General features: G+C 44.0%; 1 protein-coding gene across 6 annotated transcripts in view; it reads left to right on the forward strand.

The window, feature by feature from the left end:
* Window positions 1-21253, forward strand: part of LOC106604740 (phospholipid-transporting ATPase 11C) — a 67357-nt gene that overhangs the window by 14951 nt on the left and 31153 nt on the right. For 5 of the 6 annotated variants that reach the window (XR_001328723.2, XM_014199713.2, XM_014199710.2 and 2 more), the window contains exons 2-3: window positions 19429-19548; window positions 20901-20990. Coding sequence is in view for 5 of the 6 variants with exons in the window: in XM_014199713.2 (XP_014055188.1) it covers window positions 19429-19548; window positions 20901-20990 (210 nt within the window). In the remaining variant the exon portion in view is untranslated. The remainder of the gene's footprint in view (window positions 1-19428; window positions 19549-20900; window positions 20991-21253) is intronic. The other variant, XM_014199716.2, reaches the window with a different exon arrangement.

Raw genomic sequence — 21253 nt, forward strand, 5'->3', positions numbered from 1 at the left:
CCACCGCGCAGCACATTCGAGTCAGCCTATACAATACGCTTACGGCAACAGCATCAGACACCTTAACCAGGCATTTTAATGTCTGCTGCTCCTAACCCCCCCCCACTCTCCTTGTACGCACTTGGTTGAGGGAAAATCATATTCCAGTAATGGCTGTGCTACTCTAAATTCACACTTTTTAATTATAGATTAGTGTGACTGGTGCTGCTTGAAATATGCTTCAGTTTTCCCGGTCTTTAAATATGAAGTGCAGAGAATTTCATCCAAGACCCTGGAGAATAATTCATTAGTCACCCCTTCCAGTACTGACTGAGTCAGGCTACAGCAGGGCTGGGAGACCAGAAAGTTGTGGACTCGGGTTCAAGCTGAATAAAGGTTGAGTCATTTTCCTCTTCTAAACAGGACGGTCTTGTGAATAACAGTGGAGATCTGTAAACTAGGCCTAGTTACAGAATAAATTGACGCTCAAAATTGAACTGGACAGCTGAACGAACACACCTGCACTAGAAAAGGCGGACTTGGAGCCATCCCATTCTGAGCCAATGTTGCTGTAGGCTAGATGTAAAAAATAAAAAGAGGGAAAACCACGAACGCCACAATTCGAGTGTTAAATCATCAGAGAAATCCATTCTTTCGTTTTGGCAGGTCTTAAACATTTATGAATCCAAGATAATTTTTTTCTCAAAAGAACATTGCATATTTTCAGTTTTATATTTCTAATCTGTAATTAGTAGCCTATGCTGTGGAACCACGGTTATCCTTGGAAAAAGTGATATTTTTAAGCAGAGCCCATCCGCTAAGTGTCTGTGTGTTGGCTATATGTAGTCTGTGCTGCATACTAGGATTGGGCTATATACAGGGATACTTAGACATACCAATGGTTTTGGGTTGGGGGCCACCCCACCTTGTGACTGTGTGTGTGCTACGCCACTGCTTAGAACTATCTAAGATGTTCCAAATTATATTCAGCATTTGGTTTGATAACATGCTGGCTAAGTGGCTAGATGGCAGACTCAAGCTTCTTGGTTATAAAATACACAATTAATCCCCTCCTGGGTCAAGATCCATGTTACCTAAATATTAAATATTTTTATAACTAAAAATAGTGCCCCTTGTGTGCACTTCTGGTAATACCGTATGGTTTCGAAACGGTTTGAAAAACTTGATACCGCCCAACCCTACTGCATGCTCTTGGACACATTTTTGAGGAACAATATGTCCCGAGTGCAGACTGGACTACAACAGCCTTTGGTCAGCATTGTACAAAAGCGCTTATGCATTTCCTGCTTTTTTTTAAATAAAAACAAATGTAACACTTGTCCCTAGTTTTTCCCTAAACATTTTCATGTCCCTCCTTATTCAGTTTCATCAGGAGTAGCGCTCGAGGCAGGAGACTGCATTGCTTTTATACAGTGGCACTTGAATTTCTCAGCTTCTCATTAGTATTTACTAGGGATGTGCGTCTCTCCCTTTTTTCAAGACGATTCGATACGTATGTAGATGCATGGGTGCCGATATGATACTGGAATGATATGTTTTTGTATGAAACGCTTCGGTTTGATTAGAGGAGCGAATCGATTTGGGTTCGACGCGATACAAGTTGATGCACTAACATTTTGTTGCATGAGCACATTCATAATCCGTGTGTGTGTGTGTGTGTGTGTGTGTGTGTGTGTGTGTGTGTGTGTGTGTGTGTGTGTGTGTGTGTGTGTGTGTAGGCACCTGAACTGAGCCATAAAGGAACCTGGGCATGTACCACCCCACTATCGGTTAGGGGGGTGATGGTGCTCTGAGCATCGCCCACTAATACATTTGTACAGATTTAAAAGTATTACAGCTAGTGATGTATCAATATTTATCTTAAATTAGCTATGACATTAGCCAATGAATATGTAGCTCAACTTTCCATTTCAGCTTTACTCTGTGTATAAAAAAATGACCATTTATGGCTACTGATTGTTTCAAGCAAAACTATTGCTGACGCTGAACCTGAACAAACGAAGTAAGATGTAGTGTTGGCTAAGCCCTGATCAGCATGTATAGCCAGATGAGTTGTCTGGCTGTAGCTTAGGGTACATTTTTATTCCATTAAAGCCTAATATTGCCCAAGCCATTTTATGAACATTTGAATGCTGACGGTGACGTGCAGATGTGGACAGATCAGGAATAGGCCTACCTCTCGTTGGTCAGCACAGTTTGACTAGGCTATTGATTGCCTAGGATTGTTCGGCATGCAAAATTACTTGTAGATCAATTACATGCTTAGTTAAACACTAAAGGAGAGGACGCAGTTGTCACTCAAGTTTTAGAGTGTAAAAATAAATGAATTTTGGCAACAACAAAAAATTGGAACTGGCGATTCGTCACGTCTTGAATCGATTTCCTGAGTATGCATGCTACATTTGGATTGGTTTTGGGTCCCATAGACCGACGCACTCATACCTTATGCATACAGTTGAAGTCGGAAGTTTACAAACACCTTAGCCAAATACATTTAAACACAGTTTTTCACAATTCCTGACAATTTAATCCTAGTAAAAATTTCCCTGTATTAGGTCAGTTAGGATCACCACTTTATTTTAAGAATGCGAAATGTCAGAATAATAGGAGAGTGATTTTATTTCAGCTTTATTTCATTCATCACATTCCCAGTGGGTCAGAGGTTTACATACACTCAATTAGTATTTGGTAGCATTGCCTTTAAATTGTTTAACTTGGGTCAAATGTTTCGGGTAGCCTTCCACAAGCTTCCCACAATAAGTTGGGTGAATTTTGGCCAATTCCTCCTGACAGAGCTGGTGTAACTGAGTCAGGTTTGTAGGCCTCCTTGCTCGCACATGCTTTTTCAGTTCTGCCCACACATTTTCTATAGGATTGTTGTCACAGGGCTTTGTGATGGCCACTCAATACCTTGACCTTGTTGTCCTTAAGCCATTTTGCCACAACTTTGGAAGTATGCTTGGGGTCATTGTCCATTTGGAAGACCCATTTGCGACCAAGCTTGAACTTCCTGACTGATGTCTTGATGTTGCTTCAATATTTCCACATAATTTTCCTCCCTCATGATGCCATCTATTTTGTGAAGTGCACCAGTCCCTCCTGCAGCAAAGCACCCCCACAACATGATGCTGTCAACCCCGTGCTTCACGGATGGGATGGTGTTCTTTGGCTTGCAAGCCTCCCCCTTTTTCCTCCAAACATAACGATGGTCATTATTGCCAAACAGTTCTATTTTTGTTTCATCAGACCAGAGGACATTTCTCCAAAAAGTACGATCTTTGTCCCCATGTGTAGTTGCAAACCATAGTCTGGCTTTATGGTAGTTTTGGAGCAGTGGCTTCTTTCTTGCTGAGCGGCCTTTCAGCTTATGTCGATATAGGACACATTTTACTGTGGATATAGAGACTTTTGTACCGGTTTCCTCCAGCATCTTCACAAGGTTCTTTGCCGTTGTTCTGGAATTGATTTGCACTTTTCGCACCGTAGTACGTTCATCTCTAGGAGACAGAACCCGTCTCCTTCCTGAGCTGTATGGCGGCTGCGTGGTCCCATGGTGATTATACTTGCGTACTATTGTTTATACAGATGAACGTGGTAACTTCAGGCGTTTGGAAATTGCTCCCAAGGATGAACCAGACTTGTGGATGTCTACAATATTTTTTCTGAGGTCTTGGCTGAGTTCTTTTGATTTTCCCATGATGTCAAGCAAAGAGGCACCGAGTTTGAAGGTAGGCCTTGAAATACATCCACAGGTACACCTCCAATTGACTCAAATGATGTCAATTAGTATATCAGAAATTTCTAAAGCCATGGCATAATTTTCTGGAATTTTCCAAGCTGTTTAAAGGCAGTCAACTTAGTGTATGTAAACTTCTGACCCACTGGAATTGTGATACAGTGAAATAATCTGTCTAAGCAATTGTTGGAAAATTGACTTGTCATGCAGAAAGTAGATGTCTTAACCGACTTGCCAAAACTATAGTTTGTTAACAAGCAATTTGTGGGGTGTTTGAAAAACTAGTTTTAATGACTCCAACGTAAGTGTATGTAAACTTCCGACTTCAACTGTAGGTCCCCAGTTAAAATGGTTCTGTGAATCTTTACACCCCTAGTACGCACATCCTGTGTGATTCACTTGTCAATCTCCCTTTTCAAGAAAAATCATTTATTTCTTATGGCCAGCTGTTAGGCCTATTGTCTCACAACAGGGATGTCTAAGGTCTTGGAAAAACATTCCCCCCCATAGTCAGCAGCACAACATCTGTCAATAGCTTACTAGACTGCTCTAGGTGGATCCCAAAGTGATGTCTTGCATAGTTTCCTTCCCCTCCGGTGTAATGCAGGCCAGTCCACAATACACGTACAGTTCACTGTCCGCTTGCTGCAGTTTGCTGTGACGCTACTGGAACAATGGGCCTTTTCCATTCAACAGCAGCTCCTTAGGACGAACCGGTCCTTCAATTTCAAATTTCCATTGTCCTAATAATAAACTGTGGTGCTACTCAGCACTGTCTGCGAATGGCAGTCAGGAGAGGCATAGGAACTACAATGGCCCTTTTGTGGGTGAACCAGTGATGCCGGTGACACCATAGTGTCATGATGGTACGACGTCTCTAAGCCACATAGTCTAAACTGTAGGCTAATCATAGACGCAAGGTTTGAAGTCTGTTGGAAACCATTGGCTGGAGCCTGTAAAGGAATCAAATCCAATGTTTATTTGTCACATGCGCCCAATACAACAGGTGTAGACCTTACAGTGAAATGCTCTTAACATATTTTTCTTAACTGCATTGTTGGTTAATTTGTTAACTTTAGTTTAGTAAATACTATAAAGAAAATAACTAAGGACCAGATGAGTAGGTGAATGTGTGATTTTTGAAACTGATTGAATAGGTGAAAGCAAGTGCAAGAGGTAGTCAGATGGTGAAGGTGGAAGTGCGTGAGAGAGGAGTGCCAGCACAAGTACTGCAGTGAATAGCAGCGTTGGTGCCTCGTGTTGCCTGTTTTCAAACATTATGCACTCACTGTTACCTAGCAGATTTGCTTTATAATTGAGCAGATTTGCTTTATAATTGAGCAGTTTTCGCACTTACAGTGAGGGGGAAAAAAGTATTTGATCCCCTGCTGATTTTGTATGTTTGCCCACTGACAAAGAAATGATCAGTCTATAATTTTAATGGTAGGTTTATTTGAACAGTGAGAGACAGAATAACAACAAAAACATCCAGAAAAACGCATGTCAAATATGTTATAAATTGATTTGCATTTTAATGAGGGGAAATAACTATTTGACCCCTCTGCAAGACATGACTTAGTACTTGGTGGCAAAACCCTTGTTGGCAATCAGAGGTCAGACGTTTCTTGTAGTTGGCCACCAGGTTTGCACACATCTCAGGAGGGATTTTGTCCCACTCCTCTTTGCAGATCTTCTCCAAGTCATTAAGGTTTTGAGGCTGACGTTTGGCAACTCGAACCTTCAGCTCCCTCCACAGATTTTCTATGGGATTAAGGTCTGGAGACTGGCTAGGCCACTCCGGGATCTTAATGTGCTTCTTCTTGAGCCACTCCTTTGTTGCCTTGGCCGTGTGTTTTGGGTCATTGTCATGCTGGAATACCCATTTTCAATGCCCTGGCTGAGGGAAGGAGGTTCTCACCCAAGATTTGACGGTACATGGCCCCGTCCATCGTCCCTTTGATGCGGTGAAGTTGTCCTGTCCCCTTAGCAGAAAAACATCCCCAAAGCATAATGTTTCCATCTCCATGTTTGACGGTGGGGGTGGTGTTCTTGGGGTCATAGGCAGCATTCCTCCTCCTCCAAACACGGCGAGTTGAGTTGATACCAAAGAGCTCCATTTTGGTCTCATCTGACCACAACACTTTCACCCAGTTGTCATTTGAGTCATTCAGATGTTCATTGGCAAACTTCAGACGGGCATGTATATGTGCTTTCTTGAGCAGGGGGCCCTTGCGGGCGCTGCAGGATTTCAGTCGTTCATGCGTAGTGTGTTACCAATTGTTTTCTTGGTGACTATGGTCCCAGCTGCCTTGAGATCATTGACAAGATCCTTCCGTGTAGTTCTGGGCTGATTACTCACCGTTCTCATGATCATTGCAACTCCACGAGGTGAGATCTTGCATGGAGCCCCAGGCCGAGGGAGATTTACAGTTCTTTTGTGTTTCTTCCATTTGCGAATAATCGCACCAACTGTTGTCACCTTCTCACCAAGCTGCTTAGCGATGGTCTTGTAGCCCATTCCAGCCTTTTGTGGGCCTACAATCTTGTCCCTGACATCCTTGGAGAGCTCTTTGGTCTTGGCCATGGTGGAGAGTTTGGAATCTGATTGCTTCTGTGGACAGGTCTTTTATACAGGTAACAAGCTGAGATTAGGCGCACTCCCTTTTAAGAGTGTGCTCCTAATCTCAGCTCGTTACCTGTATAAAAGACACCTGGGAGCCAGAAATCTTTCTGATTGAGAGGGGGTCAAATACTTATTCCCTCATTAAAATGCAAATGAATTTATAACATTTCTGACATGCGTTTTTCTGGATTTTTTTATTGTTGTTATTCTGTCTCTCACTATTAAAATAAACCTACAATTAAATTTATAGACTGATCATTTCTTTGTCAGTGGGCAAACGTACAAAATCAGCAGGGGATCGAATACTTTTTTTCCCTCACTGTAGTCATCCCCATCTCTTGATGAATTCCGTTTGCATTACAGCCGCCACATTTGAAATGGGCTACTTGTGTTTTGACTATGTATTGTTCACTAAACACGGTTGTTAAGCAAAACGTAGTTCAGTCAGTTTGTATATTCTTGGCTGTCTGTTTTTTTTTTTTTTTTTTCCTTCATGTTATCCTTGTGTACTCATTGCACCATTTCAATCTGCTTTCTTGTTCCGGGGTTTCCTCTCTCCCGTTTCCCTGTGGCTGATGGCAAGTTGTGTACTAGCCTAAATGGCAGGTGAGCTAGCCTTGTAGTGACCTAGTCTCCTACTCCCTTGGAAGTAACCGCTGTAATATAGAGTAGGACACCTTGTCTAGATAAGTGGCTGTTTAGTCAGACCAGGCCTAAACAAGTTAATCATAAATCGAGACCTGGTGACGCCCTACACACACACACACACACACACACACACACACACACACACACACACACAGGCCTACGTGAGTGTTGTTTCCTGTGGGGCTAACAATGAAGCTGCTGTACTGGTGTTTACATTGGCGGTCCTCTATTTCCTCTGTATGAGGAAGTTGCTTCCTTTAATCTACTTTTTTTTTGTTCCGTCTGGAACTATTTGAAATAGATGCTCTGATTTTAAATATTAACACTGCTATGGTTCAGCGCTGCTACCTTTGCACTCCGAGTAGTCAAACGCGGGTGTCGTTGGGGCACGTGCAGGACATAAAGAAGTACACTAGTTGGTCTCCAGTGTTCCCTCTCTCCATGGCCTGCACTTCACACGTCATTAGACGTGCAAGTAAGAGATTGTGACATTCCTTATGAGGCTTATACAGTATCAGCAACAAGCTTATGATTGCATTTTACAATAGAGGGCTTTGAGGGGACTGGCCATGTTTTGTTCTCTTGTATTTAGTTTACACAACCAACAAGGAATACATCCTAGACTACATTTAAATCCTGATGTTTTTTACCTTAAACATTAAGTGTCATTGCTAACTTTTTTTAAAATTGACTTTGTCTTAGAATTCTTATTTCTTAATTTTTTGAATTGCTGCAACAGACCTGTTTATGTAGCAACCAACAGCTGATTTGCTCACAATCATTCACCATATCCAGGCAAATAACATGCAAAACAAATCCAGAGACGCCCTCTGTTCTACAGAATATACACTGCTCAAAAAAATAAAGGGAACACTAAAATAACACATCCTAGATCTGAATGAATGAATGAAATAATCTTATTGAATTATTTTTTCTTTACTTAGTTGAATGTGCTGACAACAAAATCACACAAAAATAATCAATGGAAATTCAATTTATCAACCCATGGAGGTCTGGATTTGGAGTCCCACTCAAAATTAAAGTGGAAAACCACACTACAGGCTGATCCAACTTTGATGTAATGTCCTTAAAACAAGTCAAAATGAGGCTCAGTTGTGTGTGTGTGGCCTCCACGTGCCTGTATGACCTCCCTACAACGCCTGGGCATGCTCCTGATGAGGTGGCGGATGGTCTCCTGAGGGATCTCCTCCCAGACCTGGACTAAAGCATCCCCCAACTCCTGGACAGTCTGTGGTGCAACGTGGCGTTGGTGGATGGAGCGAGACATGATGTGCTCAATTGGATTCAGCTCTGGGGAACGGGCGGGCCAGTCCATAGCATCAATGCCTTCCTCTTGCAGGAACTGCTGACACACTCCAGCCACATGAGGTCTAGCATTGTCTTGCATTAGGAGGAACCCAGGGCCAACCGCACCAGCATATGGTCTCACAAGGGGTCTGAGGATCTCATCTCGGTACCTAATGGCAGTCAGGCTACCTCTGGCGAGCACATGGAGGGCTGTCGCCCCCCAAGAAATGCCACCCCACACCATGACTGACCCACCGCCAAACCGGTCATGCTGGAGGATGTTGCAGGCAGCAGAACGTTCTCCACGGCGTCTCCAGACTGTCACGTGCTCAGTGTGAACCTGCTTTCATCTGTGAAGAGCACAGGGCGCCAGTGGCGAATTTGCCAATCTTGGTGTTCTCTGGCAAATGCCAAACGTCCTGCACGGTGTTGGGCTGTAAGCACAACCCCCACCTGTGGATGTCGGGCCCTCATACCACCCTCATGGAGTCTGTTTCTGACCGTTTGAGCAGACACATGCACATTTGTGGCCTGCTGGAGGTCATTTTGCAGGGCTCTGGCAGTGCTCCTCCTTGCACAAAGGCGGAGGTAGCGGTCCTGCTGCTGGGTTGTTGCCCTCCTACGGCCTCCTCCACGTCTCCTGATGTACTGGCCTGTCTCCTGGTAGTGCCTCCATGCTCTGGACACTATGCTGACAGACACAGCAAACCTTGCCACAGCTCGCATTGATGTGCCATCCTGGATGAGCTGCACTACCTGAGCCACTTGTGTGGGTTGTAGACTCCGTCTCATGCTACCACTAGAGTGAAAGCACCGCCAGCATTCAAAAGTGACCAAAACATCAGCCAGGAAGCATAGGAACTGAGAAGTGGTCTGTGGTCCCCACCTGCAGAACCACTCCTTTATTGGGGGTGTCTTGCTAATTGCCTATAATTTCCACCTGTTGTCTATTCCATTTGCACAACAGCATGTGAAATGTATTGTCAATCAGTGTTGCTTCCTAAGTGGACAGTTTGATTTCACAGAAGTGTGATTGACTTGGAGTTACATTGTGTTGTTTAAGTGTTCCCTTTATTTTTTTGAGCAGTATAATTTTTTCTGACCTCCAATAGCACCTGCAGTCACAGGCTTTTTATACTGTTAGAGTACATCATGATATCAGGGCCCACTCTTCCTAGGTCTCCACAAGCCACTTGTCATGTGCACTCACTCACAGAGACCAAGTGACAACAGCCTGTATCCACTTTAGGAATGTGTTCAGGAGCTCATAGCTGCTGCTGCTCTCTCTTCCCCCTACTTGACCTGAGCAACCCCGCACCCCCAGCTAGCCTTCTGTCAATTTCACTTGGACATTCAGGCGTCGGAAGCAGCAAGCCCGTCTATTTCTCTGGGCAGCTGATTACATCATTTTAAAGTGTGTCCTAACGCGCTTGTTTTTTTTTTTTTTTTTTTTTGTGTGAGAGAGGGTAACTGTGTGCCTGTGTGTTTGTGTTGTAAGTTGGCCATAAAGAGTGCTACTCTTCTCCTTCGCTGAGTGGACCCAGGTTAGTTTTGTCTGTGTGGATTGCAGTGTGGCTGTGATAAAAGCACCATGCTGTTGTCATCTGCTGGTCTCCAGGAGTAGTTATCTGCTGTGCGTTTCGCATCGTGGTGGCCGACTGCCAAGCAGGCATGGCTTTTCAGGAAGGGGAGGAGCGCTCTGCTCAAAGTTAAACCATGCACACTACACTGCCAGAAGCATAATCAGTAGAGGCTTATCTTGAGTGCAGACAATGTACTATATTATACACCTATAGGCTAAGCAGCAATATGAAGGTCAAGGAAATTCAGACGAAACGCTTGATGCAAGCCATTAGGCTGTGCTTGAATTTGTCTTGGTTGCAGCACCATAACCGCACTGCATTTAATGACAGCAGAGTCAGAAACAAGTTAGTCTCGGAACCCAGGCCAGAACCAAATCTCGCATGTAAATAATATTAAGTTTATCACGGGTGACTAGACGCGTTGGTACGTTAGTGAGGCATCAAAACAACTCAAGCTGCCCTTGTACACTATCTCGCCAGTTCATGTATTGAGAAATTAATTAACCAAAATTCGAAACTAGTCTGTAAAGACATTTAACCTATTCTAGGTATTTGGGGGGGGGGAGAAAGGCCTTTATGTATTTTTTTTTGTTGTTGTCCGTAACAGGAACGTTGTGATTTCACTGGTCAGTTACTGGTGAGATGTTGTGACAGGGCACGGTGTTGTCAGACTGAAGACATCATCCGGGGTTTGGCAACGGCTGAATACAGCATTCTGTTGCCTCTGTTTAGAATGGCTTGCGTTTTTCTTTCCGTACCAGCCCGTGCCCGTTTTACAATGTGTCCCTAATTTCCTTTTTAAAGCATCATCTAATGATGTTAAATTGGGAGCTCTACCCAATCCTCTAATGCACTGTTTATTTCCCAGCAGTTGTGTCTCGGCTCAATTGAACGTTCCATGCTTGTTTTATTGATCTCGTCTACATATTGTAACTAATGCGTTTTCATCTACTGTCGAACATTGACGCCCTGGCAAATTTTACTATAGGCTTGCTTTTGCAGCCTTGCATTATTGGCTTTGAACTGCCTTGTCTGCCTATAATTCCATCAATTTGTCTTTTTCCTTACATTAGCCGTCCCATATGCAGTTGAACTTTACATACACCTTAGCCAAATACTTTTAAACTCAGTTTTTCACAATTCCTGACATTTAATCTTAGAAAAAAAATCCTTGTCTTAGGTCAGTTAGGATCACCACTTTATTTTAAGAATGTGAAATATCAGAATAATAGTAGAGAATAATTTATTTCCGCTTTTATTTCTTTCATCACATTCCCAGTGGGTCAGAAGTTTACATACACTCAATTAGTATTTGGTAGCATTCATTCCCTTTAAATTGTTTAACTTGCGTCAAACGTTTCGGGAGCCTTCATCAAGCTTCCCACAATAAGTTGGGTGAATTTTGGCCCATTCCTCCTGACAGAGCGGGTGAAAGAATCTGTCTGTAAACAATTGTTGGAAAAATTACTTGTGTCGTGCACAAAGTAGTTGTACTAACCAACTTGCCAAAACTACAGTTTGTTAACAAGACATTTGTGGAGTGTTTGAAAAACGAGTTTTAATGACTCCGACTTCAACTGTATGTATGTATAAGGAATAGATATATAGATAGCGTGGCCTCAGGTGCACTGTTTTTTGGAGATGAGTATTGCGATCACATAACAATGCAAAAATGTATTTGGCCCCATGGTCATTGACTTAATTTCAGTTAAAACATTCAAAGCAGCTGTCCTTATCTAGCAGACCCTTGGGGCTTCTCACTGGACCTGTCCTTTTTATAAGAATCCATTTCATTTTATTAAGACATGATTTGTATTCTCTGAAGTGTCTTTATGTGTTGGTCTACGTCCAGGAAATCCAGTTTGGCTGTTTCAGTAACTTCTTCATTTGAACTTTAAATCCCCAGTCTGTGTTTACATACTGTGGCCGTAACCTTGGGGCAGCGTTTGCAACAACTTTGCTCTCGTGGTTAATTACTCCCAGAGAGACGGATGCAGATAGAAACATTTTTTTTTTTTAAATAGGATATCGATAACTAACCCACAGAGGTCTCTGGCTGACTGGCTCAGTGGCTCTACAATCGAAGCTGAGCTCACTGGGATTCTCCGCTTCAAGGCTAATTTGTTTTGTAAATTGTTCCTTTTATTTGCAGCGAGACATTTGCATTGTCCAGGGAGGGTAGTTGTGTGTGTGTGTGTGTGTGTGTGTGTGATTTAGTTTCTGTGCTGCCCTTTACCCCAGTGTTCTGTCTATAGGGATATGTTGTCTTCACTTGTGTTGTCAATCTTTAGTGGTGTTATTAGGATGGAAGAAGCCATTTTGAAGTGTACTTCACTGAGTAACTGGAGGATCCCTCAGAGGGGGAACTGTTAAGAATAAGATGAGCTTTGGCTCCCTAATCCGTAGTGTGGTCTACATAAGGTTTGAGTTACTAGGCCTATTTCCTGTTTACTAAAAAACCTGGATGTGTTTTTGTCCCTGGATCCGGTTGTGCTTCCTCCCTCCCTCCCCTCATTTCCCTGCCACCCGGGTCTGTCCTGGTGGCTGTTGGAGGAGCGGTATGCTATGCCTGTTGTGCAGTGGATTACAGGTTTGACGGACACACTGGGGTGCGAACAACACTGCCTGTCTCTCATGCCTGACAGAGCATTATGTAATCTCTTGGTTCTTCCCGGACTGGGAAGCAGAAGTAATGTCTGCATCAGAATTTCTCCACAGGGAGAGATTTGCTTTGGGGAATTTCACTCAACTTTTTAATGAGAAGCAAGTGACTGCATAAGCGTCTGTCTTAGGTAGGCTATTTTTCCTCATATGCATAGCTAATGAGGCTCCACAGACTCAAGTCTGTGCTTTGATCTAACCTGCCCCCAGTATAGTCGGTGGACGGCTCTGTATCCAGATGGCCTTTGTTCACACTTCCAAGGTACCGTGGCACTGGTCCAGGATGAGATCAGCTGTCTGTCAGTGGCGGCTGTGAACAGCACACATGGCCCTGGCCCCAGTGCATTAGAGATCCTGGAGCTGGATAGCCTTAATAATTCCCTCCATCTGGAATAGCTGTGGAGCTCGTGCTTTTAGCCACCACAATGTATGGTCTGGGGCTTTGGGTGGGTGGGGGGGGGGCTGTTGTTGAGTGGAGGTGCTATAAGAGTCAGTGGTTGGGAAATCATTGGCCAGAGGTAAAGACGGGGTGTCGTCTCCAGTTAAGTGGAGAAAGGAGGGTGGATGGAGGAGTACTAGCACACCCTGTCTCATCTGTTCCCCTGAGAAGGAGGTGGCTGCTCAGCCCAAGCCCATGGTAAAGAGAGCGAACGAATGCCCTTGATAAGTTGGTTCTCCCACGTGGCCTGCCTGCATAGTCCCTGGTTGGCTGGGGGGGAGAAGAGTTTTCCTTACACTCTCGCTCTTGCCTTGTTTTTCACCCAGGCTGTCATTTTAAGGAAGATGAATTACCGGTTTACCAGTGACCTTGTGCTGGGGGAAACGGGAAGGCTGGTGTTCTGCCTGCTGACCCTGTGTACCGAGGTCTCCCACCCTGACTCTGTCTTCTCTCTGACATGTGAGCAGTCATGTGGCCTTGGTCAACAGAGCACAGTGGGTTGGTGTCATGGCTCATCCTACATAACTACTGCTGTACACCTTTTCTATTCACATACTGTCCATAGTGTGTGTGTGTGAGCTAATTTGACACAATTCTTAAAATTTTGCCGTGGGGTTTTGTACTGTGTATTTAAATGCTGTATTCGCCACATCTCATTCTAATATCTATACTACTGTACATCACATTTCAGTACATAAAATAAAAAAATGTATGCATTCACGACTAAGTCGCTCTGGATAAGAGTGTCTGCTAAATGACTAAAATGTAAATGTAAGTTACTGTTTATAGATATACAGTTGAAGTCGGACGTTTACATGCACTTAGGTTGGAGTTATTAAAACACCTTTTTCAACCACTCCACAAATTTCTTGTTAACAAACTATAGTTTTGGCAAGTCGGTTAAGACCTCTACTTTGTGCATGACACAAGTCATTTTTCCAACAATTGTTTGGACAGATTATTTCACTTAATTCACTGTATCACAATTCTAGTGGGTCAGAAGTTTACATACACTAAGTTGACTGAGCCTTTAAAGAGCTTGGAAAATTCCAGAAAATGATGTTATGGCTTTAGAAGCTTCTGATAGGTCAATTGGAGGTGTACCTAATGGATACATTTTCAAGGCCTACCTTCAAACTCGGTGCCTCTTTGCTTGACATGGAAAAATCAAAAGAAATCAGCCAAGACCTCAAAGAAATTGTAGACCTCCACAAGTCTGGTTCATTCTTGGGAGAAATTTCCAAACGCCTGAAGGTACCACATTCATCTGTACAAACAATAGTATGCAAGTATAAACACCATGGGACCATGCAGCCGTCGTACCGCTCAGGAAGGAGACGCGTTCTGTCAACTAGAGATGAACGTACTACGGTGCGAAAAGTGCAAATCAATCCCACAACAGCGGCAAAGGACCTTGTGAAGATGCTGGCGGAAACAGGTACAAAAGTCTCTATATCCCCAGTAAAACGTGTCCTATATCGACATAACCTGAAAGGTCGCTCAGCAAGGAAGAAGCCACTGCTCCAAAACCGCCATTAAAAAAGCAAGACTACGGTTTGCAACTTCACATGGGGACAAAGATTGTACTTTTTGGAGAAATGTCCTCTGGTCTGATGAAATAAAAATAGAACTGTTTGGCCATAATGACCATCGTTATATTTTGGAGGAAAAAGGGGGAGGCTTGCAAGCCGAAAAACACCATCCCAACCGTGAAGCACCGGGGGTGGCAGCATCATGTTGTGGGGGTGCTTTGCTGCAGGAGGGACTGGTGCACTTCACAAACTAGATGGCATCATGAGGGAGGAAAATTGGATATGTTGAAGCAACATCTCAAGACATCAGTCAGGAAGTTAAAGCTTGGTTACAAATGGATCTTCCAAATGGACAATGACTCCAAGCATACTTCCAAAGTTGTGGCAAAATGGCTTAAGGACAACAAGGTCAAGGCATTGGAGTGGCCATCACAAAGCCTTGACCTCAATCCCATAGACAATTTGTGGGCCGAACTGAAAAGCATGTACGAGCAAGGAGTCCTACAAACCTGACTCAGTTACACCAGCTCTGTCAGGAGGAATGGGCCAAAAATTCACCCAACTTATTGTGGGAAGCTTGTGGAAGGCTACCTGAAACGTTTGACACAATTTAAAGGCAATGCAACCAAATACTAATTGAGTGTATGTAAACTTCTGACCAACTGGGAATTTGATGAATGAAATAAAAGCTGAAATTATTCTCTCTTATTTTGACATTTTTAAAATAAAGTGGTGATCCTAACTGATCTAAGACAGGGGATTTTTACTACGATTAAATGTCAGGAATTGTGAAAAACTGAGTTAACTTATTTGGCTAAGGTGTATGTAAACGTCCGACTTCAACTGTATTTATATACTGAATTCTTGGCAAAGCTCTGTCTAATACAGTGCATTGGGAAAGTATGCAGACCCCTTGACTTTTTCCACGTTTTGTTATGTTAGTGCCTTATTCAAAAATATAGTAAATAAAATGTTTTCCTCATCAATCTACACCAATACCCCACAATGACAAATCTAAAATGGGTTTTTGTACATTTTTGCAAATGTTTATTTTTTTAGTATTTATATATATATATATATATATTTTTTTTTACATAAGTATTCAGACCCTTTGCTATGAAACTCGAAATTGAGCTCAGGAGCATCCTGTTTCCATTGATCATCCTTGATGTTTCTACAACTTGATTGGCATCCAACTGTGGTAAATTCAATTGATTGGACATGATTTGGAAAGGCACACACCTGTCTATACACTGTCAACTGTGGGACCTTATATGTCAGCAGAAAATATTGTGGACCTGGGTCCTTCCCTGTGGCTCAGTTGGTAGAGCATGGTGTTTGCAACGCCAGCATGGTGTGTGCAACGCCAGGGTTGTGGGTTCGATTCCCATGGGGGGGCAGTACAAAGAAATGCATGAAATGAAATGTATGCATTCACTACTGTAAGTCGCTCTGGATAAGAGCATCTGCTAACTGACTTAAATGTAAAAATAAATAAATGTAAAAGAGCAAAAACCAAGCCATGAGGTCGAGGGAATTGTCTGTAGTGCTCTGAGAAAGGATTGTGTCAAGGCACAGATCTGGGGAAAGTTACCAAAATATTTATGTATTGAAGGTCCCCAAGAGCGCAGTGGCATCCATCATTCTTAAGTGGAAGAAGTTTAGAACCACTAAGACTGTTCTTAGAGCTGGCTGCCTGGCCAAACTGAGCAATCTGGGGAGAAGGGCCTTGGTCAGGGAGGTGACCAAGAACCCGATGGGCACTCTGACAGAGCTCCACAGAGGAACTCTGAAGATGGTTGTCCTTCTGGAAGGTTCTCCCATCTCTGCAGCACTCCACCAAGTAGGTCTTTATGGTAGTGGCCAGTCGGAAGCCACTCCTCAGTAAGAGGCACATGACAGCCCGCTTGGAGTTTGCCAAAAAGCACCTAAAGGACTCCCAGACCATGAGAAACAAGATTCTCTGGTCTGATGAATCCAAGATTGAACTCTTTGACCTGAATGCCAAGCGTCATGTCTGGAGGAAACCAGGCACCACTCATCACCTGGCCAATACCATCCCTACTGTGAAGCGCGGTGGCAGCCTAATGCTGTGGGTATGTTTTTTTCAGCGGCAGGGACTGGGAGACTAGTCAGGATCAAGGGATGGATGAACGAAGCAAAGTACATAGATCCTTGATGAAAACCTTCTCCAGAGCACACAGGACCTCAGACTGGGGTGATGGTTCACCTTCAAAGAGGACAAGGACCCTAAGCACACAGCAAAGACAATGTAGGAGTGGCTTTGGAACAAGTCTGAATGTCCTTGAGTTGCCCATCTCAAGGACATTGCTTATGTAAATGTGATATTTGAGTTTTATTTTTTTTTAATACATTTTCAGATGTCTAAACCTTTTTTTTTTTTGCTTTGTCATTATGGGGTATTGTGTATAGATTTGTGTGGGGGAGGAAACAATGGTATCCATTTTAGAGTAAGGCTGTAACGTAACAAAATGTGGAAAAAGTCACGGGGGCTGAATCCTTCCGAATTCGCTGTACAAAATGTATGTGGATTTGGCTATTTCAGCCAAACCCTTGGCTGACAAGTGTATACAATCGAGGATGCCACCTTTCCAACAATACAGTTAGTAAAATGTCTGCCCAACTAGAGCTGCACCAGTCAACTAAGTGCTGTTATTGTTATTTGGAATCGTCTAGGAGAAACAACGGCTCAGCCGTGAAGTGGTAGGTCACACAAGATCACAGAACAGGACCGCAGAGTGCCGTAGCATGTAAAAATTGTCAGTCCTTGGTTGAAACACTCACTACCAAGTTCCAAACTGTCTCTGGAAGTAACATCCTCACAACTGTTTGTTGGGCACTTCATGAAATGGGTTTCCGTGGCCGAGCAGCAGCAGATGAGCCTAACATCACCATGCGCAATGCCAAGTGTCGGCAGGAGTGGTGTTAAGCTCACCGCCATTGGACTCCGGAGCAGTGGAAACGCGTTCTCAGGAGTGATGAATCACGCTTAACCATCTGGCAGTCCAACGGCTGAATCTGAGTTTGGCGGGTGCCAGGAGAACACTTCCTGCCCGAATGCGTAGTGCCAACTGTATAGTCATGGTTCGGGCTAGGCCCTCTAGCTCCATTGAAGAGATCTTGACGCTACAGCATACAATGACATTCTAGACGATTCTGTGCTTCCAAGTTTGGGGAACAGTTTGGAGAATGCCCTTGTGCAAAAAGCTAGGTCCATACAGAAATGGTTTGGGGAGATCGGTGAAAGAACTTGACTGGCCTGCACAGAGCCCTGACCTCAACTCCACCGAACAACTTTGGGATTAATTTGAATGCCAGCTGTGAGCCAGGCCTAATCGCCCAACATCAGTGCCCATCACTAATGCTTGTGGCTGAATGGAAGCAATTCCCCGGAGTAATGTTCCAAAATCTAGTGGAAAGCCTTCCCAGAAGAGTGGAGGGTGTTATAGCAGCAATGCAGGGACTAACTCATATTAATGCCCATGATTTTGGAATGAGAAGTTTGACGAGCAGGTGTAATTTCTACTGCACCGTTCTTAGTATATCTTGTGTAAATTCATCCTGTATTTATTTATTTATTTTATATATACGTGTGTAGATTGCATTTGGATTACTGTTATTTGGGTTGTTAATTGGATTTGTTTCCTGACATTTCTTCATTATTATTATTTTTTTTTAATGTAATTTATTTATTTTTTTTACCTCCTTTTCTCCCCAATTTCATGATTTACGATCTTGTCTCATCGCTGCAGCTCCCCAGCGGGCTCAGGAGAGGCAACGGTCGAGTCGTGGGTCTTCTGAAACATGACCCACCAAACCACGCTTTTTAACACGCGCTCGCTTAACCCGGAAAGCCAGCTGCACCGACGTGTTGGAGGAAACACCGTTCGACTGACAACCAAAGTCAGCCTGCAGCCAACCGGCCCGAACCCCAGGCTGTAGTGACGCTGCAACTGCGATGCAGTGCCTTTAGAACGACGCCTCACTCGGGAGGCTGATCTTATTTTTTGTTTGTTAATGAAATGTTTGATTATTTGTGTACAGTTTGATGTTTTACTGTATTGTTAGGTGCTAGTGACATAAGCTTTTCGCTGCACCCGCTATAACATCTGCTGAAATGTGTACATGACCAATAGTTTGATTTTGAAATGAGGCACCGCCTCCTCCTCAGTCTATATCTGCGCTGGAGATGACTGCGCTCATAAATCTGGTGTGAGCAGTCGCTTCTCCCCAGGGGGCAGCGCTTTATAACTGGCTAATCATCAATAACTCTCCACCTTAGAGGGAAGAAATGAAACTCATTACAGGACTAGTGCACCCTCCATTTTGGCCAATTGACCCATGTCATACTTGCCGTTGTCCCCTGTGAGACCTTGGCTTGTGTTAAACAGCCTTTTTGGTGCTCCACTGCATTTTGAAGTTTGGAAAGAGCCTTTGTAATTATTTCTGCACCTCCGTCTGGTTAATATTATATTTTGGTTCATGGCCTTGATTTGAATTTATATTAAAGACTAGAAAGACTAAGCAAGACTTGCATGTTAAGGAAAGAAATTCTTCCTGGTTTGTGGTATCGTAGAGGTGAGCGCGGTATCACTGTTTTCATTTTTGTTTTGTTTTCCTCCCCATGTGTTAATGTGGACTACATCTTCATTTACCAACCTTGGAAGTGATGCGCAAGACCTCTTTGTGTTGAACTTGATGCACATTTCCCCCAGTGTTTAGTCTACTGGCTCATTGTATTAGGAGACTGTATACAATATACATTTCTAGCCTCTATGTTCCAGTGTTGAGTCTAAATATCTGCTGAAGCAATATATTTACTGTGTGTGTGTGGCTTTGAATTTGTCTTCTAATTCTGTCTCTCCATCTCTGTACAGTTTGGTAGGGACGAGAGGAGGGTAGACAGCAGGACCATCTACGTAGGCCACCGGCCCTGTCCCGCCACCGACGCTTTCATCCCCCCAAAGTTCTGTGACAACAGGATTGTCTCTTCCAAGGTAAGATATACTTACACCATCGACCTGCGGTCTGCACAACACCGTAAAACGGACAAGTAGATGCTTGTCTGCGTTTTGACGTTTCGGCACATGCTTGAATATTTTCACCTGTCCCACTCTCACCTATGCACCACCGACTCTCCCTCCACGTCATGAATTCCAATGGCAGTCTTCTCTAGCTCCCTCTCCACATGCTCGTCTTCCTCCCCAAATGGAAGGCCGTTATTTGTCTCGGGAGAGCTCTGTCTGTGGCCGTGAAATGCACTGCTACTATTTAATGTACCAGGAGGCAGGGTGGGCGATTCAATATGAGCCCCCCCTCCCCCCAAATCAGGGCTAGGGGTGTGAGTCGGAGGAGGGCTGGCTGGGGGTTTAGAATCATGTAGAGGAGGGGGAGGAAGGACTGGGGGGAGAGTGGGATTTATAGTAGCGCAGAGGGTCCCACTGGGAATGGGCCAATCAATGTCTCTCGTCCTCCTGTGTTACCCTGGCTGTAGTGTTTACACTTCTACCATGCGCCTGCCTTTCATCATTCTGTTCCTTACAGCTCCTTCTTTCTCCTTTCCCCTCCTCTACTCACTCTGCGCCATCTCTCGCTCGCTTTATATTCTCTCCCTCCCTGCCCTCTCACTCATGCCCCCCCTCTGATTACTTTCCCCTCACTCTTTTCTCTCTGGCAAAATGAGATGGTCTCTTTCTGCTACTGCTGCATTTAAGCACTGTCTCTATGCAAAGACATTCCTCTACATTCCCCTCTCAACACTGTGTGTGTGTGTGTGTGTGTGTGTGCACATGTTTTAGTCCGGCGTGTTAGTTACTACCGGGGCATTGTTGGGCCGTCTCATGGATTTGGCAAGATAAGTGTTGCGTCAGCTTCTGTGTTGAATATCAACTGTTATGCCCACTTAAAAAATGTTTTTTTTTAAAAACCATCTGCCACCAACTCGATAAGGTAATCTGCTCTCTATTCAGCGCTGGGTGAATTAAGGAGATAAATCTCTAATCCGAATCAACGGAATACCTGCAGGCCCCCGAGGGCTGAGAGGAGGACTGGGTCACAGGCAGTTTAGAAAGGCAGCACTAGCGCCGTCTCACTGAGTACAGAGACCGAGCCGGAGTGGAAGGAACTGATGAATATTGAATGCCGCTAATCCTTTTCCTAGCTTAGCCTTTCTTCCTATAGCCTACTAGTCCTCTACCCTGACAAGAGGTTGATGTCAAAGAACAGAAAAGTATTGGTTTGCAGAGACCGGGGATTCACCGGGTAGGCCTATGTTGTGTTTGGAACTTGTGCTTTTCATTCTCATGTCATTTCACTGGTGCACTCTCTCACTCCCTCCTTGTCTTTCCAGTACACGGTGTGGAACTTCCTGCCAAAGAATCTGTTTGAACAGTTCAGAAGAATCGCCAATTTCTACTTCCTCATCATCTTTTTGGTGCAGGTGAGTTGTGCGTGTCTGGGACTTCCAGTCAACTATGTGTGAGTTGACTGGAAGTGTCTCTGTGTGGCAAGTGTGAAATGGTTCCAATGTGTGCGTGCTATCTGGGTGTAACTGACTGTTTATGGCATGTGGGGAAACAGTCAGCCTGTGGTCAGGCCTGTGTGTGCTTTGAGAGTGAGCCTCTGTTTGCCTGTGTAACCTATTTGTGGCAGTTGTGAAACGGGGACTGCGTGTGTCTGTGTGGCCAGAGCTGTACATGGTTT

The sequence above is a fragment of the Salmo salar genome, chromosome ssa05 (genome assembly GCF_905237065.1).
Source record: "Salmo salar chromosome ssa05, Ssal_v3.1, whole genome shotgun sequence".
NCBI classification, from domain to species: domain Eukaryota; kingdom Metazoa; phylum Chordata; class Actinopteri; order Salmoniformes; family Salmonidae; genus Salmo; species Salmo salar.